The sequence below is a fragment of the Rhinatrema bivittatum genome, chromosome 8 (genome assembly GCF_901001135.1).
Source record: "Rhinatrema bivittatum chromosome 8, aRhiBiv1.1, whole genome shotgun sequence".
Classification (NCBI taxonomy): Eukaryota; Metazoa; Chordata; class Amphibia; order Gymnophiona; family Rhinatrematidae; genus Rhinatrema; species Rhinatrema bivittatum.
The window spans coordinates 101,991,038-102,018,749 of record NC_042622.1 but is presented as its reverse complement, the minus strand read 5'-3'; the positions used below and the strand labels follow the sequence as shown (position 1 = coordinate 102,018,749).

At 46.5% G+C, this 27,712-nt stretch overlaps 1 protein-coding gene across 2 annotated transcripts in view; it reads right to left on the bottom strand.

Moving 5' to 3' along the window:
* LOC115097050 (carboxyl-terminal PDZ ligand of neuronal nitric oxide synthase protein-like) overlaps positions 1-26,635 on the bottom strand; it is a 238,198-nt gene extending 211,563 nt beyond the window's left edge. Inside the window, exon 1 of one of the 2 annotated variants that reach the window (XM_029612482.1) lies at positions 26,344-26,635. In XM_029612482.1, coding sequence (XP_029468342.1) covers positions 26,344-26,448 — 105 coding nt within the window. In that variant the 5' untranslated portion in view covers positions 26,449-26,635. The remainder of the gene's footprint in view (positions 1-26,343) is intronic. The other variant, XM_029612483.1, reaches the window with a different exon arrangement.
* Positions 26,636-27,712: the final 1,077 nt, after the last annotated feature.

Genomic DNA, 27,712 nt, shown 5'->3' with positions numbered 1-27,712 from the left:
AGGAGGTGGACCACTGCCTCTGAGGCCTGCTTGTTCTCTCAGGCAGTTTTGGCCATTATGAGCCAACTGCCCAAATAAGGGTGTACCATTATTCCGTTTGTGAAGGGCAGCCACCACTACCACCATAACCTTGGTAAGGGTTCTGGGGGCTGCTGCTAGCCCAAAGGGTAGTGTCTGGAACTGAAGATGTAGTAGGTTCTGATGAGAAACCTAAATGGGGATATGAAAATATGCTCTGCAAGGCCCAGAGTTGCCAAATACTCTTTTCTTACTGCTGCTGTAACTGAGCGGAGTGTTTCCATTCAAAAGTGGGGTATATGGAGGCATGTGTTAACTCCTTTGAATTATAGTAAAGGATGGAAGGAACCATCCTTCTTTGGTATCACAAAGTAGATTGAATAGGTAGCTTGTCCCTTTTCCTGGGGAGGTACTAGGATTATAGCCTGGAGGCACTGCAGCTTAAAGAGTAATCCTTTACCCCTTTTCTGCTGATTTGCACATTGTGGGGCATATTTCCTATGTAAGACATCCAGAGCACATTGGTCTTTCATACTTTGCGTCCACTCTGAATAGTACTATAAGAAGTGTCTGCCCACTGACACTATTGTCAGAAGGACCCACTGCATATGTTTTATCCAATGTGACAACTATTTTATGCATGCTTATTTTTAACCTGCTACAATCTTTGATTTAATTAGTGGGTAAGAAATTTTAAAAAAATGGAGAAATTACTACTTACCTGAATTTTGTTTTCCTTAGTGTAGACAGATGGAACCGGTGGGTTATGCTCCCCTGCCAGAAGATGAAGATAGAGCAAGCTGACGTCATAGCATATATACTCCTGCAACAACCTTAGCCTGCCAGTATTCTCTTCAAAAGCAACTCTGAATAGATCCAAGATGGCGCCTCAGAAGTAGGCTGTGTGAGAGAGTGAGCTCCTGAGCTGCACGGAATTGCTTTGAAAAATGCCGCATACTAAAAGAAAAGGGAGAGTCAGGGTAGAGACCCTAACAGCCCTGACTCCTACCTCTTTGCAGCCTTTAATCGGGAACTTCTTCTCGCCTAGTAGTGCGAATACCACGGGAGAAGTGGCCGGCGCTGGCGTCGATGAGGAGCAAACATTGACGCAGCAGGGCCTAAACATCTCGTTGAGTCCCGGGGCTCCCTTTAAGCCTTTACCTCCCCGTCTTGCCCTAACCCTGGATTTGGGAACGAAAGGTCGACCAGAGATGCCGGACTTTTCAGACCCCATCGAGGGAAATTAGAGGGGAGATGAGGCGAGCCAAAAAGCCAGAGGAGAAGGGAAACCCCCGACTTCAACACCAGAGGAGGGCAAGGACCGAGTGGAGGCCCCGATTGAGAGGCAAGGACTTCGTTCGGATGGAACAGTGAGTTAAAAAGCCATTTCAAGCGATTCACAAATGCCTATAATAACTCTGGAAAATGTATGGGGAGTCCTTATGGAATTAAAAGTATCTAGCGAAACCCTAAATAAAACTGTTAGAAACGCAGAGTCGTGTTTCTCAGATAGACCAGATATTGACTGTGCACAAAGAAAAATTCCAGAATCTTGAAAATCAGGTGGTGCAAGTGGAAAAAGCCCAGGTAGGGCTGATATATGGTGAAACGGCACACACTCGCAAAATTGAGACTATAGAAAATCAAACTAGATATAATAATCATAGAATACTCAACTTCCCAAGTGTAAGATTAATATCTTCCTATGAGATGTATAAGAAGTATTTAATGGAAGTTTTGATGTTATCAGAGGAGATACCAATAATGGCAAAAATCTTCTTAGTGGTGCATGGGAAAACAGAGAATGAGGATCAAGAAAAAAAAGAGGTTTTCAACAACAAGAGATGGATAATATTACAGCTTTCCTTGAACAAAGTATGTCCGAACAAATTGAACATCAAGGAACTTTGTGTGTGAAGTTTGCTCGCGCAGTGGACAGAGATAGAATATTAAAACTGTCTGTTAGAAATAGAGACAAGTTGTTTTTGGGACAAAAAAATATGGACATACCCTGATAATAAAAACTACACAAACACGTAGAAAAAAATGTCTTCAGATGTGCCAAGAGGCAAAAAACCTTGGAGCACAGATTATGATTTATTACCTCAGTAAATGTGTTGTAAAATTCCAGAACGATAGGTTTGTGTTTTTAGAGCCGCTTGAACTGCGTAAATTTCTTGATGCAAAATTACCTGTATCACTGAGACCTGATTAGGGACTATGATTGTAAGTGCTACATAACCTACTTAATGCCTAAGTTATATATATGCTTTTATTTGCTCATTGTATATCATCTTGGATCTCCCAATACTTTATAATGGGGGTTTGCTTTTTTGTTAGGCTATACTTTTAGTAACATACTGTATGAAAAATGTTTTCTTCTTTCAATGGTTTGAATTACAGTACAGCCTGAGTATTACTACGTATGTATTATTTGTACCCATTCTGTGGCATGCGGTCATTGCTGTCTATGTTTGTTTAAATGCATTAAAAATAAAATTAAAAAAAAAAAAAGCAACTGAACAAATTAGAAAATACTTGATTAAAAAAAAGTCAACCATTATTGTACTCACCCAACAAGAACACTGAACTCAAGTAAAGAACTTATGTACTCCAATCTAGGGACTGGATGAACACATCAGTAATCCCCTGGGATCCTGAGCCCCACAGGCGTTCCATTAACACAATCATTCAGCAGCCGAGGGCAGGAAGCTGAGTCCATCTGTCTACACTCAGGAAAACAAAATTATCAGGTAAATAGTAATTTCTCCATTTCCTAGTGTGTAGACAGATGGATTCAAGACCAGTGGGATATACCAAAGCTACTCCCGAATAGGGTGGGAGGCTGCCCGCGGTCCTGTCAACACCGCATGTGCAAAGGCTGCAATCTCCCGGGCCTGCACATCCAGATGATACAACCTAGAAAAAGTGTGTAAGGAAGACCACGTCGCAGCTCGGCAAATGTTGACAGGAGACAATCTAATCTCCGCCCACGACACAGCCTTAATTTTTTTTTTTATTTATGGTTTATTAGAGTTTTTACAAATCATATAGAATGCAAAAAATCAAAGAACATATTTGTGTATTACAAAATCAAATCAAGCTTTTCACAAGTACTTTTATCTGTACCTCAAATATTATAGTCCACTACATGGGAGGAATCTTATAAGTAACACTCGAAAAATGTATTTCTAAATATTTACATTTAGCTGGGTATATTTATTTGCAGCAATTTATAACTCAACCTCTGCCAGAAATGCTTCGAGATGGATCCTGAAAAATAAATTTATTTTTTTGAAAAACTACCAGGCATTTATAGGGGAATTTAAGGAAATATGTTGCCCCTAAGGCCAAAACTCGACTTCAGCAAAAGAAATTGCTTCCTCCTGAATTGCGTGGTTCGCGACACATCTGGAAATACCTGGACTTTATATCCACAAAATAAAAGTTCCTTGTTTTTAAAGTATTTCTGTAGAACATTAACCTTATCTTTCTCTCTACAGAAAGTTACCAGAAGTGTGGCTCTTTGTGGTATGTCATCTAAAGAGGATTCTAAGAAAGAGGTTAAATTTGGGTACTCTTGTTGAATACTGTCCAATCCTTCCTCTCCCTCCTGTCTCTTTAATTCTAGTACTTAATACATAGTAAATTTTTGAAACATTGATCTACATTTGTTGACAAGTTTTCAATTAAATACTTTAATAACTCACTGACTGATAGGAGTCTAGTCATAGGAAAATTTAAAAACCTTAAATTCTTTTACCCTGTTCTCATTTTCCAAGCTCTCCATCTGCCTGACTACAATATCCTTAATAAAGGAATTATTAACTGATTGTAATGTTGCTATCTGCACAGTAGCAGTTCTTCCTACTTCTTCCAATTGCTTCAAACGATCATGTAACTTTAAAACATTTTTTATTTCAGCATTCCCCTTATTACTCTGAGCCATAAATACAGTCATTACTTTCTGTAGATCATTGATTGCCCTCCAAACATCAGCCAAAGTTATATTCTGGGGGTCTATGGGTTCTGACAACATCTGTAGTCCAGGATCTCCACTAGATCCCAAGTCCTCCACTTCCCCACTTCCTGTGGGGTGTGGATCATCTTTATTATACATAATTGCTTCCCCCAATACTAAACTTGGTTGGTTGGGGACAGTCAACTCCAAATGAGGTTGAGGTTGTAGCTGCTGGCTAGGGCTATCAGTCGCTCCGGAGGAAAACGAAATATCGGGAATCGTATTGCGGGCCGTTTGACTTACCCGCCTTACGATGATGATGATCCATTGGTCCCTTAGCCTGCGTAGGCGCTGGAGATGAAGTCCAGACTTTAGATTTTATTTTCCTGCCCATATGGTTAGGAAAGGAATAAAAATGAAATTTTCACCAAGGGGCGTGCCATTTCGGCTGTGCGCCTCAGCTAGCCTGGATTTATCCCGGCGTCCGGCCCCTCCTTATGACGTCACCTTCGGGGCGTGGCTTTGGGACGGCTCACAGATGGAAAAAGAGCCTCTGGCCTGACCCTCTCTGCCGAGCGGTTTCCAGCCGAACGTCCTCATAGGAATGAGCCTTAATCTGAATAGGCTACAACTTTTCAACATCCACATGTGACCGTGACTACCTCCTTCATCCAGCGAAGCTAGTTCACTACGCTTCCATCCACCATGAAGGATAAAATGGGCAAACCATCTTACGGAAATGTTTAGACACCTCCAAATACCACACGACATGTCTCGACATCCAAGGGCCGCAAGAGGTGATACTCCTTCGCATCCCTATCCTTATCCAAGGACAGCAAGGAAATGGAACTGATTTGAATGAAAATCCAAAACCACCTTAGGCAAGGAGGAGAGAACAGTAAGCAGTTGATTGCTCCAGGAGTCACCCAAAGGAACAGATCCTGGTAAAACAAGGTCTGCAGCTCGGAAATTCGACATGCAGAACATAATCGCCACCAAGAACACGGTTTTCAAGGTCAACAACCGCAAGGAAAGGCTATGCAGTGGTTAAAACATAGGGCCCACCAAGAAATCCAACACCAGGTTAAGACTTCACCCTGGAACCAATAACTTCAAGGGAGGCCAAAGATGCTTCACAACCTTCAAATAATGGGCCACATCAGGATCAGATAAGGATTCACCATTCACCTGGCCCCGGAAACAGGCAAGAGCCGCAACCTGTACCTTCAAAGAATTAAAGGGCCAAGCCTTTATCTAACCCATCCTCTAAAAACTCCAAAATAAGCAAGGGAGGCCTCAAACACTCTCCAAACCCGCATATAGGCTAAGGAAGTGGAGAACCTTCAAGCGCGGAGCAAGGTGGCAATCACCGCAGAAGAATATCCACACTTCAACAAGTGAGCCTCTCAAGGACCAGACCATAAGACAGAACCAAGTCGGATCCTCGTGAAGGACCAGTCCCTATTGCAACAGATTGTGTGGCAGAAGACGAAGGGGGGGGGGGGGTGTCTTCACCGGAGTCCTTGCAGATCTGCATACCATGGTCACCTGGGCCAATCCGAAGCTACCATGAGCACCATCCCCCTGTGACTTTCAATCCTGCGAACTATTCTGCCCAACATCGGAAACAGGGGAAAGGCATAAAGCAGCTTCTCTTCCAGCCAGACCTTTACAAGAGCATCGATACCCATGGACCACAGATTTCTCCTGTGACCAAAGAACATAAGAACCTTCGCATTGCGAGAAGTCACCAGCAGGTCTAGGAATGTAAGGCCCCAGCGATCTACTGTGAGCTGAAATGACTCGTCCAACAACACCCATTCTCCTGGGTCCAGACTCTCCTTGCTGAGAAAGTCTGCTCTTACATTCTCTTTTCTGCAACATGAAAGGACGAGATCACCTGGAGATGCCCTTTCGCCCATTCCATAAGTTGGTCTATTTCTGGAGACAGACACTTGCTGACTCTTGGTTCTTCCCTGCCGGTTGATATAGGCCACCATCGCCGCATTGTCTGACATCACCGATTGCTTGACTCTGCAGTCTGTTGCTGAACTACAAACATGACAACCAAACCGACTGGACTTCCAGGCGACTGGAATGCTGGAGTCTCTCTGGAGCATCAATGTCCCTGTACTGTCAGTTCCTAACTTCGAGCTCCCCAACCAGGAGACTCGCATCTGTCATGAGAATCAACCAGTTTGGAGAGGTCAAGGAATCCCCCTTTCTCAGATGATCTTCCTGCAACCACCACTGGAAGTGAGAGCAGTTTTCTATTGGCAACTGGAGCTGAACCAAATAGTCCTGAGACTGCATGTTCCAACAAGACAGCAGTTAGCGCTGAATAGGATACATATGCACCTTTGCCCACAGTACCACTTCAGGGTTGCTGCTATTAAACAGAGTACCTGTAGATAGGACCACACTGGCATATAGTGTTCACCAGAAGACACACCTGCAATATATTCTGAATTCTAACATCTAGCAGGAAAACTTTGTCCTGCCTCATGTCAAACTGAACCCCCAAATACTCCAATGACTGAGAAGGCTGAAGACTGCTCTTGGCCAGATTCACCACCCAACCAAGCTCCTGCCAACAAGATCATCTTGTGAGTCACCAGGTGGCTCTCTTCCACAGACTTTGCTCGAATCAGCCAGTCATCCAAATACGGGACAATGCTATATCAGGGTAAGAATATTGCAATGATAGGATCAACTTGGTGAGGGTGTGGCACTTTATGTCCAGGTTGTCAGACTCCAACAGGATAAAGATCCTGCATGAGATTAAATACACAATTGAATCTTTAAGAGTAGAAATTACTCGTGTTGGGGAAGAGTATAGTGATAGGAGTATATTACCATCCACCTGGCTAAAATGGTGAGATGGACAGTGAAAGGCTAAGGAGACGTTAGGGAAGCTAACCAAACTAGTAGTGCAGTAATAATGGGAGATTTCAATTACCTCAATACTGACTGGGTAAGTGAAACATCAGGGCATGCTAGAGAGATAAAGTTCTCGGATGGAATAAATGAGTTTTATGGAGCAATTGTTTCAGGAACCAATATGAGAAGGAGCAATTTTAGATCTAATTCTCAGTGGATCGCAGGATTTGGTGAGAGGTAATGGTGGTGGGCTGCTTGGCAATAGTGATCAAAATATGATCAAATTTGAATTAATGACTGGAAGGGGGACAATAAGTAAATCCACAGCTCTAGCACTAAACTTTCAAAAAGGGAAAAACTTTGGTAAAATGAGAAAAATTAGAAAACAAAACTGAAAGGTGCAGCTACAAAGGTAAAAAAAAAAAAGTGTGCAACAGATGTGGACATTGTAAAAAAAATATCCTAGAAGCACACTCCAGATGTATTCCACACATTAAGAAAGGTGGAAGGAAGGCAAAACGACTACCGGCATAGTTAAAAGGTGAGGTGAAAGAGGCTATTTTAGTCAAAAAAAATCCTTCAAAAATTGGAAGAAGGATCCATCTGAAGAAAACAGGAAAAAGCGTAATCATTGGCAAGTTAAATGTAAGACAGGCTAAGAGAATTTGAAAAGAAGTTGGCTGTAGAGGTAAAAACTCATAATAAAAACTTTAAAAAATATATCTGAAGCAGAAAGTCTGCATGGGAATCGGTTAGAACGTTGGATGATCAAGGGGTTAAAGAGGCTCTTAGTGAAGTTAAGGCCATCATGGAAAGATTAAACTATTTCTTTGCTTCGGTGTTTACTGAAGAGGACATTGGGGAGATACCCATTTTGGAGATTTTCATGGGTGATTATTCAGATCAACTGAACCAAATCATGGTGAACCTAGAAGATGTGGTAGGCCTGTTTGACAAACTGAAGAGTAGTAAATCATCTGGACTGGATGGTATATATCCCAGGGTTCTAAAAGAACTAACATGAAATTTCAGATCAATTTCAATTAATTTGTAACCTATCATTAAAATCTTTCGATGTACCTGAACATTGGAAGGCGGCCAATGTAACCCCTATATTTGAAAAGGGATCCAGGGGTGATCTAGGAAACTATAGACCAGTGAGCCTGACTTCAGTGCCAGGAAAAATCGTGGAAACTATAATAAAGAATAAAATCATAAAAAACATTTAGACAGACGTGTTTTGATGTGACAGTCATGGATTTACCCAAGAGAATTCTTGCCTCACAAATCTCCTACATTTTTTTGAAGGGGTGAATAAACATGTGAACAAAGGTGAACCGGTAGATGTGGTGTATTTGGATTTTCAAAAGGCATTAGACAAAGTACCACATGACAGGCTTCTAAGAAAACTAAAAAAAAAGTCATGGGACAGGAGGCAATGTGCTTTTGTGGATTGCAAGCTGGTTAAAAGACAGGAAACAGTAGGATTAAATGGTCAGTTTTCACAGTGGAAAAAAGTAAACAGTAGAGTGCCTCAGGGATCTGTACTTGGACCGGTGCTTTTTAATATATTCATAAATGATCTGTAAAGGAGTATGATGAGTGAGGTGATCAAATTTGCAGATGACAAAATTATTCAGAGTAGTTAAATTTCAAGTGGATTGTGATGAATTGCAGGAGGACCATGCGAGCCTGGAAGATTGGGTTTCCAAATGGCAGATGAAATTTAACGTGGACAAGTGCAAAGTGATGCATATAGAGAAAAATAACCCTTGCTGTAGTTATACAACGTTAGGTTCTATCTTAGGAGTTACCACCCAGGAAAGAAATCTAAGCATGTCTGCTTAGTGTACTGTGGTGATCAAAAAGCAAACATTAGGAATTATTAGGAAGGGAATGTCAAAACAGAGGATGTCATAATGCCTTTGTATCATTCCATGATGAGACTGTGCACTTCTGTTCACCGCATCTCAAAAAGGATATAGCTCCACTGGAGAAAGTGCAGAGAAGGACAACCAAATGGTAAGGGGCATGGAAAGGCTAAAGAAGTTAGGGCTGTTCAGATTAGAGAAGAGACAATATGATAGACGTCTACAAAATCATTAAAGGACTTGAACAAGTTAATGTAAATTGGTTATTTACTCTCAGATAATAGGACAGGGGACATTCCATGAAGTTACAAGTAGCTCATTTAAAACAAATGAAAGAAAATGTTTTCACTCAGCACATAGTTAAGTTCTGGAATTCATTGCTAGAGGATGTGGTTACAGCAGTTAGTGTAACTGGGTTTAAAAAAGGTTTGGATAAGTTCCTAGAGGAATAATCCATAAACTATTTCGGTAATTAATAAGCAATAGTAGCTTGTGATTTATCTAATGTTTGGGTACTTGCCAGGCACTTGTGATTTGGAATGGCCACTGTTGGAAACGGGACATTTGGCTTGATGGACCCTTGTCTGACCCAGTATGGCATAGCTTATGTTATGTTCTTATGCCCTTATGATCCAACCCAACAGGATTAGTCAAAGCAGAGGACTGTGCCTGAAGGAAGGATTGAGATCCTTGGGAAAAACAAAAAAAAAAAAAACAACCTCTACCCAAGAAAAGGGAGAAGGATCCAGGCTGAACCCTGGAGGAACTGGAGCATAGCCCAAGGAGTTTCCATCTCCTGTGGAGGAACCAGTCAAGAGAGCTACAAGATCCGGCATACCTCCAGACAAATCCTTAGCCAGACCATCATCAGGCTGGGTAGACCCAGGCTTAGCAAAATCAGAGGAAGACTATTCATCTGGAGCCTCTAAGCAGCGCTGACACGTTGAGGTCACTCCAGGTTGAGATGCCTGAATATGACAGGCAACACAGAGAGAAAGGTACTTAAGATTTTTGTTCACTGGTGCCATTAGTGTACAAAAGACTGAGAATGTGCATCCAGCTGGCTCTCGCTGGAAAATTTCGAGCGCACAAATAAGGTGCCCCCCCAAGTGCAAGAACAATAAAAAAAAACCAAAAAAAAAACCACGCACAAACATGTACGCAGAGCCAGACACACTGCACACACAGACGTTCCGAAAGAGGGCAGTCGAGCATGCACAGAAGTGCGCAAAAACTCTGCCGCGGCCTACCACACGGTGCACAGGGAAAAGCCTAACTGCGGGGCCTATCCCACCCAGGCTGCCCAGTTCCCCTAACCCCTACGGGAGGGAAAATGAACGTCGGAACGGTACACAGACAACAGACCAAAGGAAGTCATGCAAACTCCTCAATGTCTGCCTGAATTTTTTTATTTTATTTTTTTTAAACTTACCAGAGCTCAGCCTTACCTGGCTGAGCACAAAGGTGGTCTCCAGCTGCGGGCAGAGAGGGCACCTGCCGTCGCCGCCATGCTCGGCTTCCTGCACTCGCTGCCTTTAAGCTGTACAGCCAGCTAAGTCCTTGCCTGCATAAACCAGCTACCGATCCAAGGTACACCTCTGAGGGACCACTGAAATCACCTCAGGAATTCTCAACTGGGGGAGGGACCATCTGGTATCATTGCAGGAGCACTGGGGGGGGGGATTTTTGTTTTTTTTCTTTTCTAAAATTCTCTTCCCAAATCTGAAGCACTCCCCATAGGGAGATGCACATCCATCATCTGCTGGAGACTGAGAATACTGGCAGGCTGAGGTCACTGCAGGAGTATATATCCTGTGATGTCAGCTTGCTCCATCTCTATCTGGCAGGGGAGCCCTAACCCACTGGTCCTGAGTCCATCTGTCTACACGCTAGGAAAATATCATTGGCTGGATCGGCTACCTCCTACTGCTGGAGGCATCTCTGCCTTAGTTCTCCTGGTCCCTCAAATGGATGGGACTTATTTTGTGGGGATCACTTGACTGGTTTGTATCTGCGTAAATCTGCGAGTTGCTGTGTCTGAGACTTCACATCCACAGCTGTGATCTTGCAATCTTTGGGATTTTGATTCCCCTAAATCTTTTACCAGCTTTTCCAATCTTCTCCAAAGAGCAGACCCCATTTAGAGGGCAACTTACATAGGCTTGCCTTATGTAGTCATAGGAGCCTACTCGCCACTAATCCAGAGGCCAGAGTCTAGGACGACAACCTTATCAAGTCAAACATGGCATCTGCCAGCAAATCTATGCCAGACTAGCTCTGCTGTTTCCATGCTCTCTGAAAGCTGTTGGATCCAGTGCAAGGCTGTTCAAGCAATGTCATCTCCACAAATGAACATCTGTAATAGCATTGAGTTTGTAGAAAAGACCTCTTTCAAAAAGGATTTTATATTCCTATCCTGAGAATCCTTCAGGGCTATTCCTCCTCCTACAGGAATAATTGTTTTGCTTGTTACTGTTGAGGCCAACACATCATCTTCCCAGATTATTCTAAAGATTATTTCTCTCCTCCAGGGGCAGAGCATACATTTTACTAATAACCCTAACCCCTTTGAGCCCCCCCCCCCATGAGGTCTGTCCCATTCTGTCAGTACATTATACTATAAGGCATCATCCACCTCCTTATTCTTTGAAAGATGGGGTCCCCTTCTGCCATGTCCTTTGGGATAAGATCCACTATCCTCAGGAGTGGCTAAAAACACTAGAGATAAGGGCTGAAAGCTTCTGCTTTTTGAACAGCCGCACAATAGGCAATTCCTTCATCTGAGGAGCATTCACCATCCTCCTGAGAGCCCCCAGGAAAATCATGCTCCAAATCCTCCCCTGACCAGAAGTCTTTCCCTGAACTCTTGAGTGAGCATTCAAAAAGAGTGGGCTCGGGAACCTCCCTTGTTTGCTTGCGTACAGACCCTTTTATAGGGTGGTTAATACCCAAGATCCCAGAAAGGGAAGGTCCCTCTGGTTTTTGCAGGGCACAAAATACTATGTGCATCAGCACTTTGAATTCCAAGGGTGAAAAAACTCCCTGCCAGGTCTCAGTAGGCCCGGGCTTCCTTCCCCCATGTTGACAGCTTTTGAACCCAAGCTTCCCTCTGCCACTCTACCCAATGGAGGAGCTAAAGGAGATTTCCCACCCCTAATACAAGCTGTACTGGTTCAATGATAAATCAAGGGTTGATTGTTCTTCCCTAGCCAAAAGGGTGGAGAAAGTGTCGTTCTCCTCCTGAGAATGGGCTCCAGTACACCCTCACAAATGGGACGGAAGATCCCTGCTACTGTAAGGACCGGCATCAACCCGCAGGCAGAACACTTCCTGCCTCTATGCATGGCAATAGGAGGGTCCACTCTGTACTTCCCTTAGTGGGGTTTATGCTGCTGCCACTTCTGTGTTACCACTTGCTGTTCACGGCTCCATTGATTTTTCCTTTTAAATGGGCTGCAGCGTGTGCGTTGGTTCCCCCCCCCCCAAAAAAAAGAAGAGACTGCCAAGGTCTGACTCAGATTCTCTCACCGTATCAATCCCCACCCGAGTACCTACCACCCCCCCCCCCCCCCCCCCCCGGGCCTGCCAAGAGTTAACTGTTCTGTAACTGGCCCTTTTTTCTTTTCCAAGCTTTGTTCTCCACCAGGCATTCTGTGTGGGGTTAGGGGTGAGAAAGAAGCTTTGCAGACCCTTCCTGGATACTCATGAAAAGAAACCTCTCTCTTTGGTTTACCTAGAAAAGACTAGGAAACCCCTTCCCTGAGGAGTCCATGGTCCCCTAAGGGTTCTAGGATCACCCACAGGGAAACTCAACTAGGCACTCTGGGAGAAAGTCTCTTGGGACTGATTTTTTCCAGTGGAAACCTGTTGTCCCAAGAGCAAAGAAAGCCCTGCCAGGCCAAGGTCAAACCTAAGCTCTGGACATTTGTACCACAGGTCATAATGTGTCCACCATTGCAGAAGACAGAGACTACTGGCAACTGCCCAAGGCCACACCTCCCCTATAGCCCAGAATGAAGGCATAAAATAGGGGTGTCCTCTGTCTCCATCAATTGAGGGGAGGAGAAATCCCATGCACATGGATTGGTCTAGCAGAAGAAAAGGAAGCCTCTTTTGAGCTAGATTGGCATGAGGACTGTGGCTAGCACTGAACTGGATGAACCAGAGCAAAATAAAAGGGGTCTTTCCCACCTACATTAGAAACTCAGGAAGGGAAAAAAAAATTAAAGTGGATTTGGGAAAATTCCTGTTTGAATCCTCACCCCTAAGGCAGCACACCCTGTTTCCTATAATGCATCTTGCTGCATTCTGCCGACGTGATGATTCGTGGTGTGCCTGTGTGGTCTGAAGCACCATATCCATTTAGCACACCCGAGTTGCTTGGATTTTAAAAAGAAAAAAAAAAAAATCATGGATTTTGCATATCACCGTGTGCTCAGCCAATAACCTATTATCTCCTTCTTCAGAAATGCAGATTTCTTTTCATGTCACAGAATTTCTACCTCTGGCATCAGCAATATTCCCACAGCAACAGACTGACATCATAAACATGTTTATGACTAGAGTTCAGTCACAGAAATGTTTGACTCTTGAGATACAAATCTGATTTTGATGCCAGTGTTACTTATTACCAGTGTTAATAAGTAATGGAAAAAAAAAGAAAAAGATTGTACAACAAAATGCACATAGAATTGCAGCTATATCTCACATCCTTTAAAGCCTTACCCCGAGGCAATGCTAATGCTCAAAGAAAAAAATTCATATACACACATTACATTATATTACTATGGAGCTAGCTCTTACAGATTTAATTTTAATCTACAATAACCACCCAACCAAATATAATCCCATTTACGTATCTAAAGATAGTTACTTGGGAGAGGACGACTCAATTTTGGTGAAAGGCCCTAACAACCAAAGGCTTAAAGCTAGATTTCCCAGAATATCACTCTGCTTACTCCTGGGATCTACTGTTTCCTCTTTGGACTGTGCAGCTTTTCATTAGCTGTTTTATATCTATTTGTGCATTTTTGTTATAGTTAGGGCCTGGATTTAAAATAAATCAAATCTCCTTCTGCAGTTTTGACCTGTCCATACTTTATTCAGGCTTTACATCTTCCTCCTTATATCCACGGCACAAATCAGCTATAAGGGGTTCGGGAGAATTCATAAATTCTTTTAGGCTGGACATAAGCTGCAAGAGGAACGCTTTAGCTACGCCCCTTGATCAAGTGTGACATCTGACTACAGTCCCTGACGAGGAGCTGTTCTTCAGCAATGTGTGCTATATTCATGCTTCACAGGACATTGGAGTAATTTATTTATTTATTTATAAGTTTTTATATACCGCCGCTCATCAAAGATATCACGGTGTACAGTAAACAGGAACTTACGCCGGAGCATTTTACATTTAACAGTAATGGTGGTTGCTTGGAGTTGAGAAGTTCTGCAGAACAGAACCTGGATTCATCTGGGGTTCATATTCAGCTGTTGTGCAGCTCGGCTAGTTAGCCAGATAAAACTATCTGGTTAACTTGGCCTGTATATTCAGTGGTACAGATGCACCACTGTATATACCCAGCTATCCTAAAGTTAGCCAATGCAGAATGATCAGACTTAGCCAGATAACATATCCAGCTAACTCAGATGCTCATTACACCCCCAGGACACCCCTAATGCATCCAGCCAAATATGTTATCTGGCTAGAATTTAGCAGGACAAGTGAGTTATCCAGCTAAAAGCTTCTGAATATGGACCTCATCTATATTCCCAACAGCGAGTGCAATTGGGCAGGAAGATGTGTCAAAACTTAACCAATTATCTTTTGAGAAATATAATTAAGAAATCAGAACCAAGTTTCTAACTGAATTATCTAAAAAAGTTATTGTTCATTGTGTTATAAATGTCATGGCTGTACACTTTATTTAGATTTATATTCCGCTTTTTTTCAGTGCTTCAAAGCAGATTACATCCAGGTACTGTTTGTACCTGAGGCAATGGAGGGTAAAGTCACAAGGAGCAAGAGTGAGACTTGAACCCTGGTCTCCTGGTTCATAGCCTGCTGCTCTAACCACTAGGCTACTCCTCCACTCTATATGGGATATATCCCATGCTTATGGTGCTGATGACTTTAGAGAAAAACAATGATTGCACAATTACATCCCTATTTGAGAAGAGGGCTGACTAAACGAGAATACCCACCGCTAGGGCTACGTTTGCCCTCAGTCTGAAAATCTATAATCCAAGAACAAGAAACTAGGAGCAATTAATATATTTTTCTTGTTGTGCATGATCTGAGCTTGTTATCCAATTTTTCTCAGAGGCTCACATTTTGGGGAGTGGTTCTCCTGGCAGTGGGATCGCCTGGAAAGCATTACAATTCATCCTGGTATTCTTATTGTATTTAAATGGAGAATTGACTTTGAAAGGGATAACTCTACTACTGGGGGAGTAGGGCATCGGGGATGGGTAGTTATTCATCGGAGATTTTGGGTGGAGGGACAATATGCTACATCAGCTGGTTGCTGTTCACCATTTTCTGGTTCATATTACTTGTGAGTGGCATGGGATAAAATTTAAAAGCCTAGGCATATGCACTTTGATATAGATAGAATTCCTAAATACAAAAAAACCTCATTGTAAACTATCAGCTCTTCTTCTCACAGGTGAACTTCATTTTTATTTCTTTTTTCAATATTTTTCCTTTCTTCATTTTCTATATATTGGACAGCTATGATTTCCCTAGTTAAAGTTCTCTTTGAATGTCTGGGATCTCTCTACTCGTCAAACATGCTAGGATCACGACATTTTTTTAATAAAAAACATGCCACCTAAATGGCCTTTCTACAGGAAGCTCATGTGAGCAGGGTATGTCGTGGTCTTCGCACCAGGCTTCGAATACTCTCCATAAGAACATAAGAAAATGCCATACTGGGTCAGACCAAGGGTCCATCAAGTCCAGCATCCTGTTTCCAACAGTGGCCAATCCAGGCCATAAGAACCTGGCAAGTACCCAAAAACTAAGTCTATTCCATGTAACCATTGCTAATGGCAGTGGCTATTCTCTAAGTGAACTTAATAGCAGGTAATGGACTTCTCCTCCAAGAACTTATCCAATCCTTTTTTAAACACAGCTATACTAACTGCACTAACCACATTCTCTGGCAACAAATTCCAGAGTTTAATTGTGCGTTGAGTAAAAAAGAACTTTCTCCGATTAGTTTTAAGTGTGCCCCATGCTAACTTCATGGCGTGCCCTCTAGTCTTTCTACTATCCGAAAGAGTAAATAACCGATTCACATCTACCCGTTCTAGACCTCTCATGATTTTAAACACCTCTATCATATCCCCCCTCAGTCGTCTCTTCTCCAAGCTGAAAAGTCCTAACCTCTTTAGTCTTTCCTCATAGGGGAGTTGTTCCATTCCCCTTATTTTGGTAGCCCTTCTCTGTACCTTCTCCATCACAATTATATCTTATGTACGTTAAAGATGTGAAGAACTTGCATGCTCGGAGTAGGGTGTCGATTACAGCCCCCGAGTATCTGCTCTCTCTCAAGCAAGCCCTCTCAATGGCCAGGCCATAAGAGAGAATCGAGCTGGATCCTCGTGGAGGATCGGCCCTTGGAGCAGGTATCTGTGTGGAGGCAGCGGCAGGGGGTCCCTGCCAGTAGCCTTCTCATGTCTGCGTACGACGGTTTTCTTGGCCAGACGGGGCCACCAGAAGTACTAATCCCCTGTGTAGTCGTAACTTGTGAATGATTGCGCCCAATAGGGGCCACGGCGGGAAGGCGTATAATAGAATCCCCGGTGGCCAGGTCTGTACCAGGGCATCGATCTCCTGGGCCTGAGATTCCAGTCTGTGGCTGAAGTACCGGTTTGCCAGAAGGCCCATGTCTGGCATTCGCCACCGGTTCACTATCATTTGGAACGCTGCGGTCTTGTTTCCTGGCTCAGGTAGCTGGCCTGCAGCCACCATCGTAGCTGGTCCGAACTCTGCCCTGGAGTGGTAGACGTACAGCGTAGTTCTGAGACAGTGGGTTCCATCGCGATAGAAGTGAGCGCTGTAGGGGCGTCTCATGTGAGCTTACGCCCATGGCACTACCTCCAGTGTGGATGCCATCAGACCGAGGACTCAGCAGGATTTGTAATTGGTTCCTCAGTTTTGATCTCCTTGTGGGAGTCAGGCTGACCTTGTCTTTGGTGTTGAATTGGCCTCCTAGGTATTCTAGAGACTGAGGGCTGCAGACAACTTGTTTGTGTTGACCACCCATCCGAGGCTCTCCAGTAGAGTTTTGACTGTTGGTTGCCTGGTGACTTTCCTCTGGGGATTTCACCCTGATCAGCCAATCATCTAGGTAAGGGTCTATGAGGATTCCTTCCTCCTCAGTGTTGCCGCCACCACCACTATGATCTTGGTGAACGTCCGGGGTGCTGTGGCTAACCCGAAGGGTAGTGCCCGGAACTGGTAGTGACGGTCCAGGATTTTGAAGCATAGGAAGCACTGATGTTCCTGATGGATTGGGATGTGTAGGTAGGCTTCCGAAAGATCCAGGGATGTGAGAAACTCTCCTGGTTGTATCACCCTTATTACAGAGTGTAAGGTTTCCATGCAGAAGCGGGAAATCCTCAGGTGGTGGTTGACAGACTTGAGGTCCAGGATGGGTCTGAACGTCCCCTCTTTCTTGGGGACGATAAAATAAATGGAATAATGTCCAGTATTTATTTCTTGTGGAGGTACTGGGGTTATGGCCTCGAGGGCCAGTAGTCTGGTCAGTGTAGCTTCCACTGCCATCCTCTTGAAGGGGTCGTGGCAGGGGGATTCCACGAACTTGTCCGGAGGAGTTCGTAGGAAATCCAGGTAGTACCCCTCTCGAATGATGGTTAGGACCCACTTGTCCAAAGTTCGACCCATCTGTGGTAGAAAAGGGCTAGTCTGCCCCCTATGGCTCCTTCCCTTGGACGGGTCAGCTGAATCTCATTGTGGGGTGCGGCTGGGGCCTGGACCCAAGCTGGTTCCCCTTTTGTTGTGCTTGTTCCGAAAGGGTGGTTTCCTGCCTAAAGAGTGGGGCGCTTGATAATTATTTCTGTATGGATTGAAGCGCTGTGAACCTCTGCCCCTGGAGGATCGGGGGAAGGGTCGCTGGTTTCTCTTGCTTTTGTCCTCTGGTAGCCGCGGTAGTGGGGACTCAACATTTGTCAGCCAATTTCTCTAGTTCACTGCCGAACAAGGAGGGATCTCTTGAAGGGCATTCTTGTGAGTCTCGATTTGGAAGACGCCAGAATTGTCTCCTGGCTGCCACAGTTTATGACACTCCTCTAGCTGCAGTGCGTACCAGGTCGGAAGCAGCATCTGCGAGGAACAATGCTGCTGGTTCCTTGGCTTCCCCAGGGGTGTTGCTCCTGGTCTGCGATAGGCAGGCACGTGTCAACAGTGCAGCAGGCCGCTATTTGTAGGGACATAGCGGCGATGTCAAAGGACTGTTTAAGGATGGATTCCAGACTACTGTCTTGCGCATCTTTGAGTGCTGCACCTCCCTCCACTGGGATAGTGGTGGGCTTCGAGACCACGCAGACCATAGCATCCACTTTTGGGCATGTCAGAAGGTCTTTGGTCGCCGGGTCCAGAGAGTATATGACTGCCATAGCCCATCCCCCTTTGAATGTGGACTCTGGAGCAATCCATTTCTGTTCAATTAGCTGTTGAACAGCTTGTAACAGAGGGAAATGGCGGGAGGTCTGATGGAGTCACTCTAGCAGAGGATTCGTCTTAGGTTCCCCCGAGGCACTTGTGCCCGGGATCGCAAGTTCCTTCAGGCTGCTGGTGACCAGGTCTGGAAGCTCGTCCTTGGTGAAGAAGCGTCTCATGGTCCGGTGAGGCTCTGTCCCCGGGAGTTCCCCTTCCTCCAGGGGCTCTAATTCCTCCTCCAAGATGTCCGTGTCCCCGTAAGTGGGGCTTCCGGGTGGTGGATTCACTACCCTGGGCCTAGCGGGGCCCGGAGCGTAATGGTCCTCTGGTGAAGGCTGTGGCCGTGTTACCGGAGGCTCCGTCTGCATGTGAACGAAGGTGTGCAGGCCTTTGAAAAATTCCACCCAGGAGATAGACGCTGGGTCCAAGCTAAGAGGTGCTGTGCCCTGGGGGGGAGGGGGGGGCCCCGCTGGGATATGCTAGATCCGGGGTGCTTATTGAGGAACTAGCATTCAGGCACGTATGGGGCTGGCCCTGGGCTTGATCCCCCAAGGCCTCCTCACACTGGATACACAGGGCGTCGGCCTCTTCGTGCTGTGCGGCTCTGATGTGGCATGCTGGGCAGAGGCCTGAACTTTGAGCTCCTTTTCTGGTGGTGCCATAGGTATAGACGCGGAAATCTCTCGTGCGAATATGTGCGCGTGGACGGATGTGCGCGCTGGTGTGTGCACAAGTCGTAGTTTCGCGCGGAACTTAAGCGTGTAACGTCGTGCGCACAAGAAAAGTTATGCACACTTATTGCCCTATGTGCAAGGATCGAGATGGCGGTCAGGGCGGCAAACAGGGCCAAAATGGAGACTGCGACCACGCGGGCAATATGGCGACCACCTCGGAGGGTCCCCACGTGGGAGAGCCCTTGGTTCTAACCGGGGCTGAGCCCTGCTAGGGTGGATCAACCCGGCGGCACTGGTCCCGGCCGGCGACCTGTGCGACTCCTCGAGCTTCAGAGACCGGAGACTAAACAAGATTTCTACCTTATCTCGGCGCTTCCCGATTTCGTTCTGGGCAGTCTCCGGCTGCGGGGAAAGAGGGCAAATACCTTCACCGCCGCGCTTGTGGTTGCACCCACTGCCTCTTAGCCACGCCTGAGATCGGGGGCTAGATCCTCACCGAGTATCGGCCGCCGGACTGAGGCTCACCTCCGAGGGACCACGGAAAACACCTCAGGAATTCTCAACTGGAGGAGGGACCCGAGGGTGTCACCGCAGGAGAGCGGGGCTCGCTGTTGAGGTAGGTTCTCTTCTTATTTTGGGTTTTCTCCTTTAAATTTTTCTCTAATGCTGTGAGAGCATGCAGGTAGTCCCTAACTGCTATGAAGACAGAAAATACTGAAGAGCTGCACTTCCTACAGGGGTATATGTACTAGGGCTGACGTCAGATTGAAATCTGATCCGTCTCCAATTGTTATCAGGAGTACACTATACCCATTGGACCTGAGTCCATCTGCTACACGCTAGGAAATGTTACATTGAACATACTGAATCCCTCTATATTTTCCTAGATTTAGCTCTGCCAGTCCTTTATGTTGGAAGGGTAGAATCTTATTTCCGTAGGTGGTGGGATTGTGACATTGTATCCACATTCTGGCCTACAGTCCATAAATTGATTTGAGATATTGTGGGGCATACATCTAGTTTTTCCTGCCACACTATGCTTCCTGGAGAGTGGGAGAAAGGCATGTACACTGCTAAGATAAAGATTTTGATTTCCATCTGTTGTATGCTGCAAATATTAAACTATAGCTTTTTATTGGCAGTCAACCCAGAGACTGGACTACTGGCAAGTGGTCAGGGTTGAAATAGCTACCATGTAAAAAGATTACTCTCTTGCTCCGTGACACTTCCAAGAGCTATGGACAAGTTTGGGAATCTTACTGGATCTGGCGGAGATCTGCTAGTTCTTACCAGCCCTAAGGAAATTGTATGGACACTGACTGCTTTCTTACTTTTATTTTTTTAATGTACAATTGCTTTCTTTTACCTTGTGTATTTTCTTTTTGCTTATTCATTTATGGTTTTTCTAATGTGTGCCTTTAAAATAAACAGTTTTCAAAAAAAAAATGCAGCTGCAGCCTCACAGGAAGAGGGACCCCACCCCCTTCTCCAGCCAAGTCAAAATACTGCATTCAGATGGTAAAGAAATACATATAAAATTTAATGAAGCCGACCCCCAAAGCCCCCAGAGAAGTCCACAATATATTGCAGCAGCTATTATTAACCAGCTGTTATTTGGTCTCATTACAGATGAATCCCACTTCATAAACAGACATTAAAAGAAAGCTTATGTGCCTGTAACATATGAGGTAAATCTGTACACATATACACAAAGAAAAGGCAGTGTACATGAATACTGTAGTGAAGGCTTAATCTCTTCAGAAAAAAAAAGAGAAGTGTAAAAATACCACATGAAAAAGGAAGCAATAATTAATCAAATCTGTTTACAAACTATGTGCCTTCTATGCACACAGTTTTGCTATCCTTGACATTTCTATGCACCCAGGTCACCTGAGAATGAGAAGTTTAATCAGAAATAGAAACAGACTCTGGTTGAAAATAAAGATGGTAAGGCCCATTTCTACCCAATTTCTCCTACTTGAAAAATATAAAAAAAGCAGAACATTCAGCACAGGGTTTTGAAATAACCTTGCGCTATAATTTACAGTGACTTGTTTTCCCATCATTGTACATTTAATTTTTCCATATTTATAAGGCAGCATGCATTCACTCTGCCTCTGTCATTCCCATTCGCATAGCTACCCCAAAGTCACTGAAGGCAAAGGCCTTGTTTTGGCTGAATTCAGAGATGTGAAAAGATAAGTTACCATGGAACAGAGCCAAACATTCCCCTAAAACTGCCCACATTTTTTAAGAATGGAAGTCAGAGAGGATGTTTTGATATGACAGGCAAACAGAAAAAAAAAAAAAGAAGAAGTAAAGTTACTTTGAATTTAGCAAGAGCCAAAATAAAATGCCCCTTCTGAAGCAAAAAAAAAACAAAAACATATCAGCAAATTCAGAAAGTATACAAAAGTATTGTTTGACAATCTGCCCAAGAGAAAGCTCCTTGGGAAGAGTCCAGTAAGGCAAGAAACTGCAGTTAGCCACCAATGTCCCTGTGGTACAAGGTGAAATGAGGAAAAACAAAGAATCATTACAATGGTGCAAAGAGGCAAAATCCAATTTAAATTTGATCCTCCAATATGGCATCCCCAGTAGCATACATTTACTCTGGCTATTTGCCAGCCATCTGCAAGGGATCAGATTTGGGAGGCTTTCCAAGAGGCACCAACCTTCTTAAACAAAACTGCAAGAAGAAATGGAAAATCTAAGCTGACAGTAACACTTTAATGAAAAGAAAGAAAGCATAAATGAAAAAGATACAATCTACTTAACAGCAACAATCTAAAGGAAACTACACTGGTTTTGGGGGCCCCTGAATCAACGCACAATTCTGAACACAGAGAAACTAAATGTACTTTATATGTAAAACAGCAGAATCAAGTCTAGCAGACCTATATTACATTTCCAGTCTAGATCAATACATTAATTTAGCATTACTTCTCTCTTTCTGGGCTAAACATGTTTTGTTATAAAAGGTGGGTTATTCCAGTGCAAGCAAAGCAGTGGGTTAACTTATGACCCTGAAAGTTAGATTTGAAAACCTGGTTGTTGTATTTTGTGTCCAAGGGAAAAACGCAGAGTACATCCGGCCCAAAGGCACATCATCCTGCTAAGAAATACAAACTCAACTGATAAAGATTGTTCTAATTAATTGCATCTAATTCTGTTACTTGTTGGAAGGATCAGCTTGCAATTCAGATCCCACGCTTTTGTTGCATTCTCTGAATTGGCCAATCCGCAGCAGCACTAACATCTCCGCCCTGCGACTTTTCTTGTACGGAGGACGACAGCAGGAGGAACAGACATTATAATCCTTAACAGTAAGAGAATAATTGCAAAAAAAAAATGTATGTGGAGGTGGGGCAATGGGGAGAGGAAATCCCTATTAAGGAAGGAAATTTTCTATTTGACCCCAAAACTGACACTGGCTCACTTTTTCCCTTCTAAATCATTACTTCTGATATGGATTGAAGCGCAGATTTCAGCCCATCTTCAGTACTCCGAGGTAGACTGGGGACGGATCCAGCACCCACCTTCGCCTGGAAGGCTTCCTCCTTGTGCGGCGGGAGTCATCCTCCACCACCAGGTTGTACCTGTTCCTCACAGATACAGAGAGGTAGATCCCCCTTCCGTTACGACGGAGGGGGACGGATCAGCAGGCCAGGCGGGGAACCTCTGGACGCTGAGGATGTACCCCGACTCCCCCCTCCTGCCCCGACACTGCAGGGGCCGGGGCCGGTCGGGCTTCCGCCTCCGGAATGGCCCCCTCTCTGCGGGGGCCCGATCAGGCCACGGAGCCCTCCAGCCTGCCCTGATGAAGCTGTCGTCAGGGCTCCTTCATTCCCTCCCTTCCTCCACTCCCCCTCTCTCCAACCTGGAAGATCCTTTCCCTCCCTCCCACTTCCTCCCCCTTTCAGAGATAGCAGCCTTCTGCCCTGCTCCCTTCCTTTCTGCCCCTATTCCCCAAACCCCCCTTTCCCGTACTCCCTCTCCCTCCAACCCCCGTCCCTCTCACGCCTCTCTCCCCTACCTCCCGCTCCCATCCCCTCCCTCTCATTTGTTCGCCCTCCTCGTCCCTCTTCCCTTGCCCCGGGTGGCCTGGCACCCAGAAGAGCAGGCCAGAGCCCTGTGGGGGCTGGGAGGGAGGGTGAGGGCGGTCAGTCGTCCTCCTCCTCTCGGAGGAACCGCCAGAAGAGCTCTCTACCACGGAGAGCCCACTCCGATGAGGGCGGGAACAGGTCCTGGGGATTTATTTATTTAACAGTTTTTTATACCGACCTTCATAGTAAATAACCATATCGGATCGGTTTACATTTAACAAAGGAAAAACTGGGGTAACAATTCTGGTAAACAAAAGATAACAAACGAAAGGAATAAGTCAAAGTTACAATCAACAAGGAATGGAAAACTTGGAGGCTTAAACAAGCTGGAAGAAAGCTAAAGGTAGAAGAATAATTATAGAGAGATACAACTGAGAGAACGGGTTAAGGCTTAAGTGCTTTAACCTGGAAATGCCAGGTTTTCTTGTAAACCTGGCATTTAGCAAGGAGGAGGGAGAGAGGGGTGCGTGTGAGGGGGCGAGCAGACAAGGAAAGGGGGCCATGGGCGGGCACAGGGTCCACAGGCCTCTCGGCCCCCGCAGACAACAGCTCCATCCCTTCATCAAGCAAATGGAGGCCGATCACTCGTGGCTTAGTCGGAGAAGGAAGGACGTGAAGCGGACAGCAGCGGTGCTCGCGAGCCGTCTCCCTCCTCAGCGAGGACAGCAGCGGTCACGAACCCCTCTTGACAGAGAATGGCTTTAACCTTCTGCACAACGCTAACGGCTGCCAGACTGGGTCCGCAGGCACTGGGTACTTTCCACCATCAAGCGTGGTGGGTACTCTGACCTTTTTACAGGAAACCCACACCACTCTTGACACCGAAGTAATCTGGAGTGGGACAGCATGACGGCCTTCAGTCACACCTCGGGAGTGGCTGGCGGGGTGGTCGTCTTGATTTCGAAGGTCTCGCAGCCGGCGGTGCTGAGCGTCGAGGCCGTCGTGCCACGCAGGATGCTGCACGTGAGGCTGCGGGTCGAGGGTTGCACGGTAAACTGCGTCAATGTGTATGCAACCTGCCCCGCAGCCAAGCAGATGGTATTCTTTCGCCAGTTGTCTGACCTCCTCGGCTCGGTGGATCCCAACGAGGAAGTGGCGTTCAGGGGCGATTTCAACCTTACCCTCGGCCCGCTGAATCGTGGGGGCCGGGAGTTCAGGGCCTCGTAGGTGGCCCATCTTCGGGAGCCTGTTCTGCGGAGCCGTCTGGTGGACGTCTGGCGTGAGCAGCACCTGGTCACATGCTCCAGCATCGACCAGTGGTATCTGTCCCGTTGGCTGATGCACCAGGCCACAGGGTGCACGGTGGAGCCGACCGCCCTCTCGGACCGCAACCAGGTGATCCTGAGGGTCGTGCTCAGCCCCGCACAGCCCAGGTCGACCCTCTGGCACTTCACCAACTCGCTCCTGGCAGACGAGAAGTTGGTGGCGGCAGTGCAGGAGTTCTGGGTGGACTGGCGCCGCCGGGAGGCAGACTTCCCGTCCCTCGCTCAGTGGTGGGACGTGGGCAAAGTCTGCCTCCGGGTTCTCTGTCAAGAACATGCCAGGGGCGTGAACACCGAACAGCACCTGACGCTCCAGCACCTCTAGTTGGAAGGGCGCCTCAGTGACGCCCAGGGACAGGGAGGCAAGTCGGCTGTACTTCTCGAGTACGAGGAGAAGCAGGCCCTGCGCCACCTCAAAGAGGTATTGTGGGGCATACATCTAGTTTTTCCTGCCACACTATGCTTCCTGGAGAGTGGGAGAAAGGCATGTACACTGCTAAGATAAAGATTTTGATTTCCATCTGTTGTATGCTGCAAATATTAAACTATAGCTTTTTTATTGGCAGTCAACCAAGAGACTGGACTACTGGCAAGTGGTCAGGGTTGAAATAGCTACCATGTAAAAAGATTACTCTCTTGCTCCGTGACACTTCCAAGAGCTTGGCAAACCTGTCCTAAGAAAAGGGGGGGGGGGGGGGGGGAGTAAACAGCTCCTCCAGGGACTTATGCCACAGTCCCCTGGCGGGAGGGGGAAAAAGTAAGAGGGAGCAAGGCAACTTGAGCCAACCAAAAAAAAAAAGGGGATAACTGAGAAAACTTTAAAAACAACAACCCTCTACTTAGGGACAAGAAAAAAAAAGGGGGGGGGGGGGTTAAGAGACTTTGAACAGAGTTCAAAATCAAACTTCTTACAGAAAAGGGGGAGAGGGTTCAGCACACAGTTTAGGTGCAGACCTAGCGTAAAGAGTTAAACTAAACCTGAAAAGAGGGAGGAAAGGACAGGACCTGCTGTAGGGCGAAACAAAGGTTGTGGGGCGGAGGCTACAGGCAGCTGTAGCCAATCAGCTAAGCACACAGGCTGCCTGCAGTCAGGAAGGGAAGAGGTGGGGGGAGCCGGGATCAACCCAAACTGTTACTGGAGAGAAGAGGGGGGGGGAGATAGTAAACGGTAGGACGAGGCAAGAAAAGAGAGAAAACTAGAACCAACTAAGGGAAAAGAAAAAAGTAACAGGAAGAAGCAAGAGAAAAGGTAGGCCGTGGAACGAATTCAGGGCCACTCGAGTGATGTCTCCCGTTCCCTAGGTACCCCCTGGTTCGAAAAGACACTCGCCTGCAGGGCTTGCGTGGCCACACACAAGCGGGGAGATGGAGATCTCTTGTCGGGGGCAGCACCAGAGGAGGGGAAAAGTAGCAAAAGGAAAAGAAGGGGGTGGGGAGAGTGCTGCAGCACTCGTGTGTGGACGGTGGGGGCTTCTGTTTAGACGAGGAGGAGGAGGATCCTCCGATGGTGGCCCTGCAGGACTAGGCAGCTCCCGGGGTTGATGGAGGTTGACTGGAATGGAGGTGGGTGGCGGAGCCTGCCTGGCTGTACACGACAGCTGGTCGGGGGTGAGAGCTGCAGCCCTGTTCTCACACACGCTATCTGCAAACACTGAGTGCCTCTGCGGCAGGGGAGGGAAGGCGAGGAGAATGTCCCCCTCGGCAATGGGGAGAGGAAATCCCGGTTTACCATTTCCTATTAAGGAAGGAAATTTTCTATTTGACCCCAAAACTGACACTGGCTCACTTTTTCCCTTCCAAATCATTACTTCTGCTATGGATTGAAGCGCAGATGTCAGCCCATCTTCAGTACAGAGAGGAAGACCGGGGACGGATCCAGCACCCACCTTCGCCTGGAAGCAGATGCCGTGCTGGAAGGCTTCCTCGTTGTGCAGCGGGAGTCGTGAATCGCCACTGTCCTCCACCAGGTTGTACCTGTTCCTCACCGGCATCTCTCGGCTTCTTCCCCTCCACCTTCTCCCTGCGCCCCCAAATTATCGCAGCCCTGACCCGCCGCCACCACCGGCAGCCAGACAAGCATTAGGCAGCCCTGTACAGACGGGCATGGTGCAGCCGCCCGCCCTCACTCTCTCCGGTCTTAGCCCAGCCCGCGAACACGAAGCAGAGAAGAGGTGTGGGCCGACTTCTGGGGGCGGAGCCTATTATTTAAGGCCGGGCAAGGGGGCGGGGGCGGCCAAAGGCCACCCCGCCCTCTTAAAGTAAAAGGGGAGGAAGAGAAAAACAACGAAAAAACATACCTTTTCTCTGGGGCCCCCTAGGGAGGGCACTGGAGACTAATAATGCATAATGGGGGGGAGGGGTGCCTTAAAGCTAAAAGGCCACAAGTTGCTATGTGGCCTAAATCCACCTCACCATCACTCACCTGTACTTCAGGACTTACCAGGGGTTTTCTACTGTCCACCTATTAGTCCCATCTGCAATCGTCTCCCCCTCATCGGAGGGGAGGGAGGGCAGGCACAGCCCACTGCAATCCGCACCGTTCCTCGGTCACCTGCAGCCGCTCTGTTCCCCTCATCTGCAAGGGGGGGCCCGCAATCTACCGCCATCTGTGCGGGGGATGGGGCGTTGAGGGGTTCGCTGACCATAAATAAGGGGGAGAAATCCCTTTTGGGACCGGAGGGGGGGGAACCCCTCGCCCCCTTTGCTTTGTTCCTGAGCAAGGGGTGAGGGGAGGGGAGGGAAGGCGGAAGGGACACCCAAAACGTGCACAACAGAAAATCAAACTACAACACAAAAAACTCAAATCTTAAGGGTTAACTCAAAAGGGGGGGAGGGAGAGGCCTATTTTTAAGACTGGAGGAAGGGGCAGGGCTGCCCCACCCCCTTAAAGAAAAAGGAAAAAAGTGAACAAAAGAAGGGGAATCATTTTCACTGGTGCCCCAGAGACCAATATGAGAAAATAGTAGGGAGGGGGGAGGGGGGCCTTAAAACAAAGAGGCCACAGGATAGCCTGTGGCCCATACCCACCTCTCATCTCATCACAACTGACCAGTATTCGGTGGAGCCAGCTGCAGTCAGTGCCTCCTGCGGGTTGCACTCGTCCTCACGCTGTTGACGCCGAGGGGAGGGGGAGGCAGGCCACACTGGCTCACAGCCAGTGCGGCCTCCCCATCCGGTGCTGCAGTTATCCCCTCTTCAGTGAGGGGGAAGAAAAAAGGGAGGGGAAGTGGGGCCGACAACCTCGGGGTAGGGGGC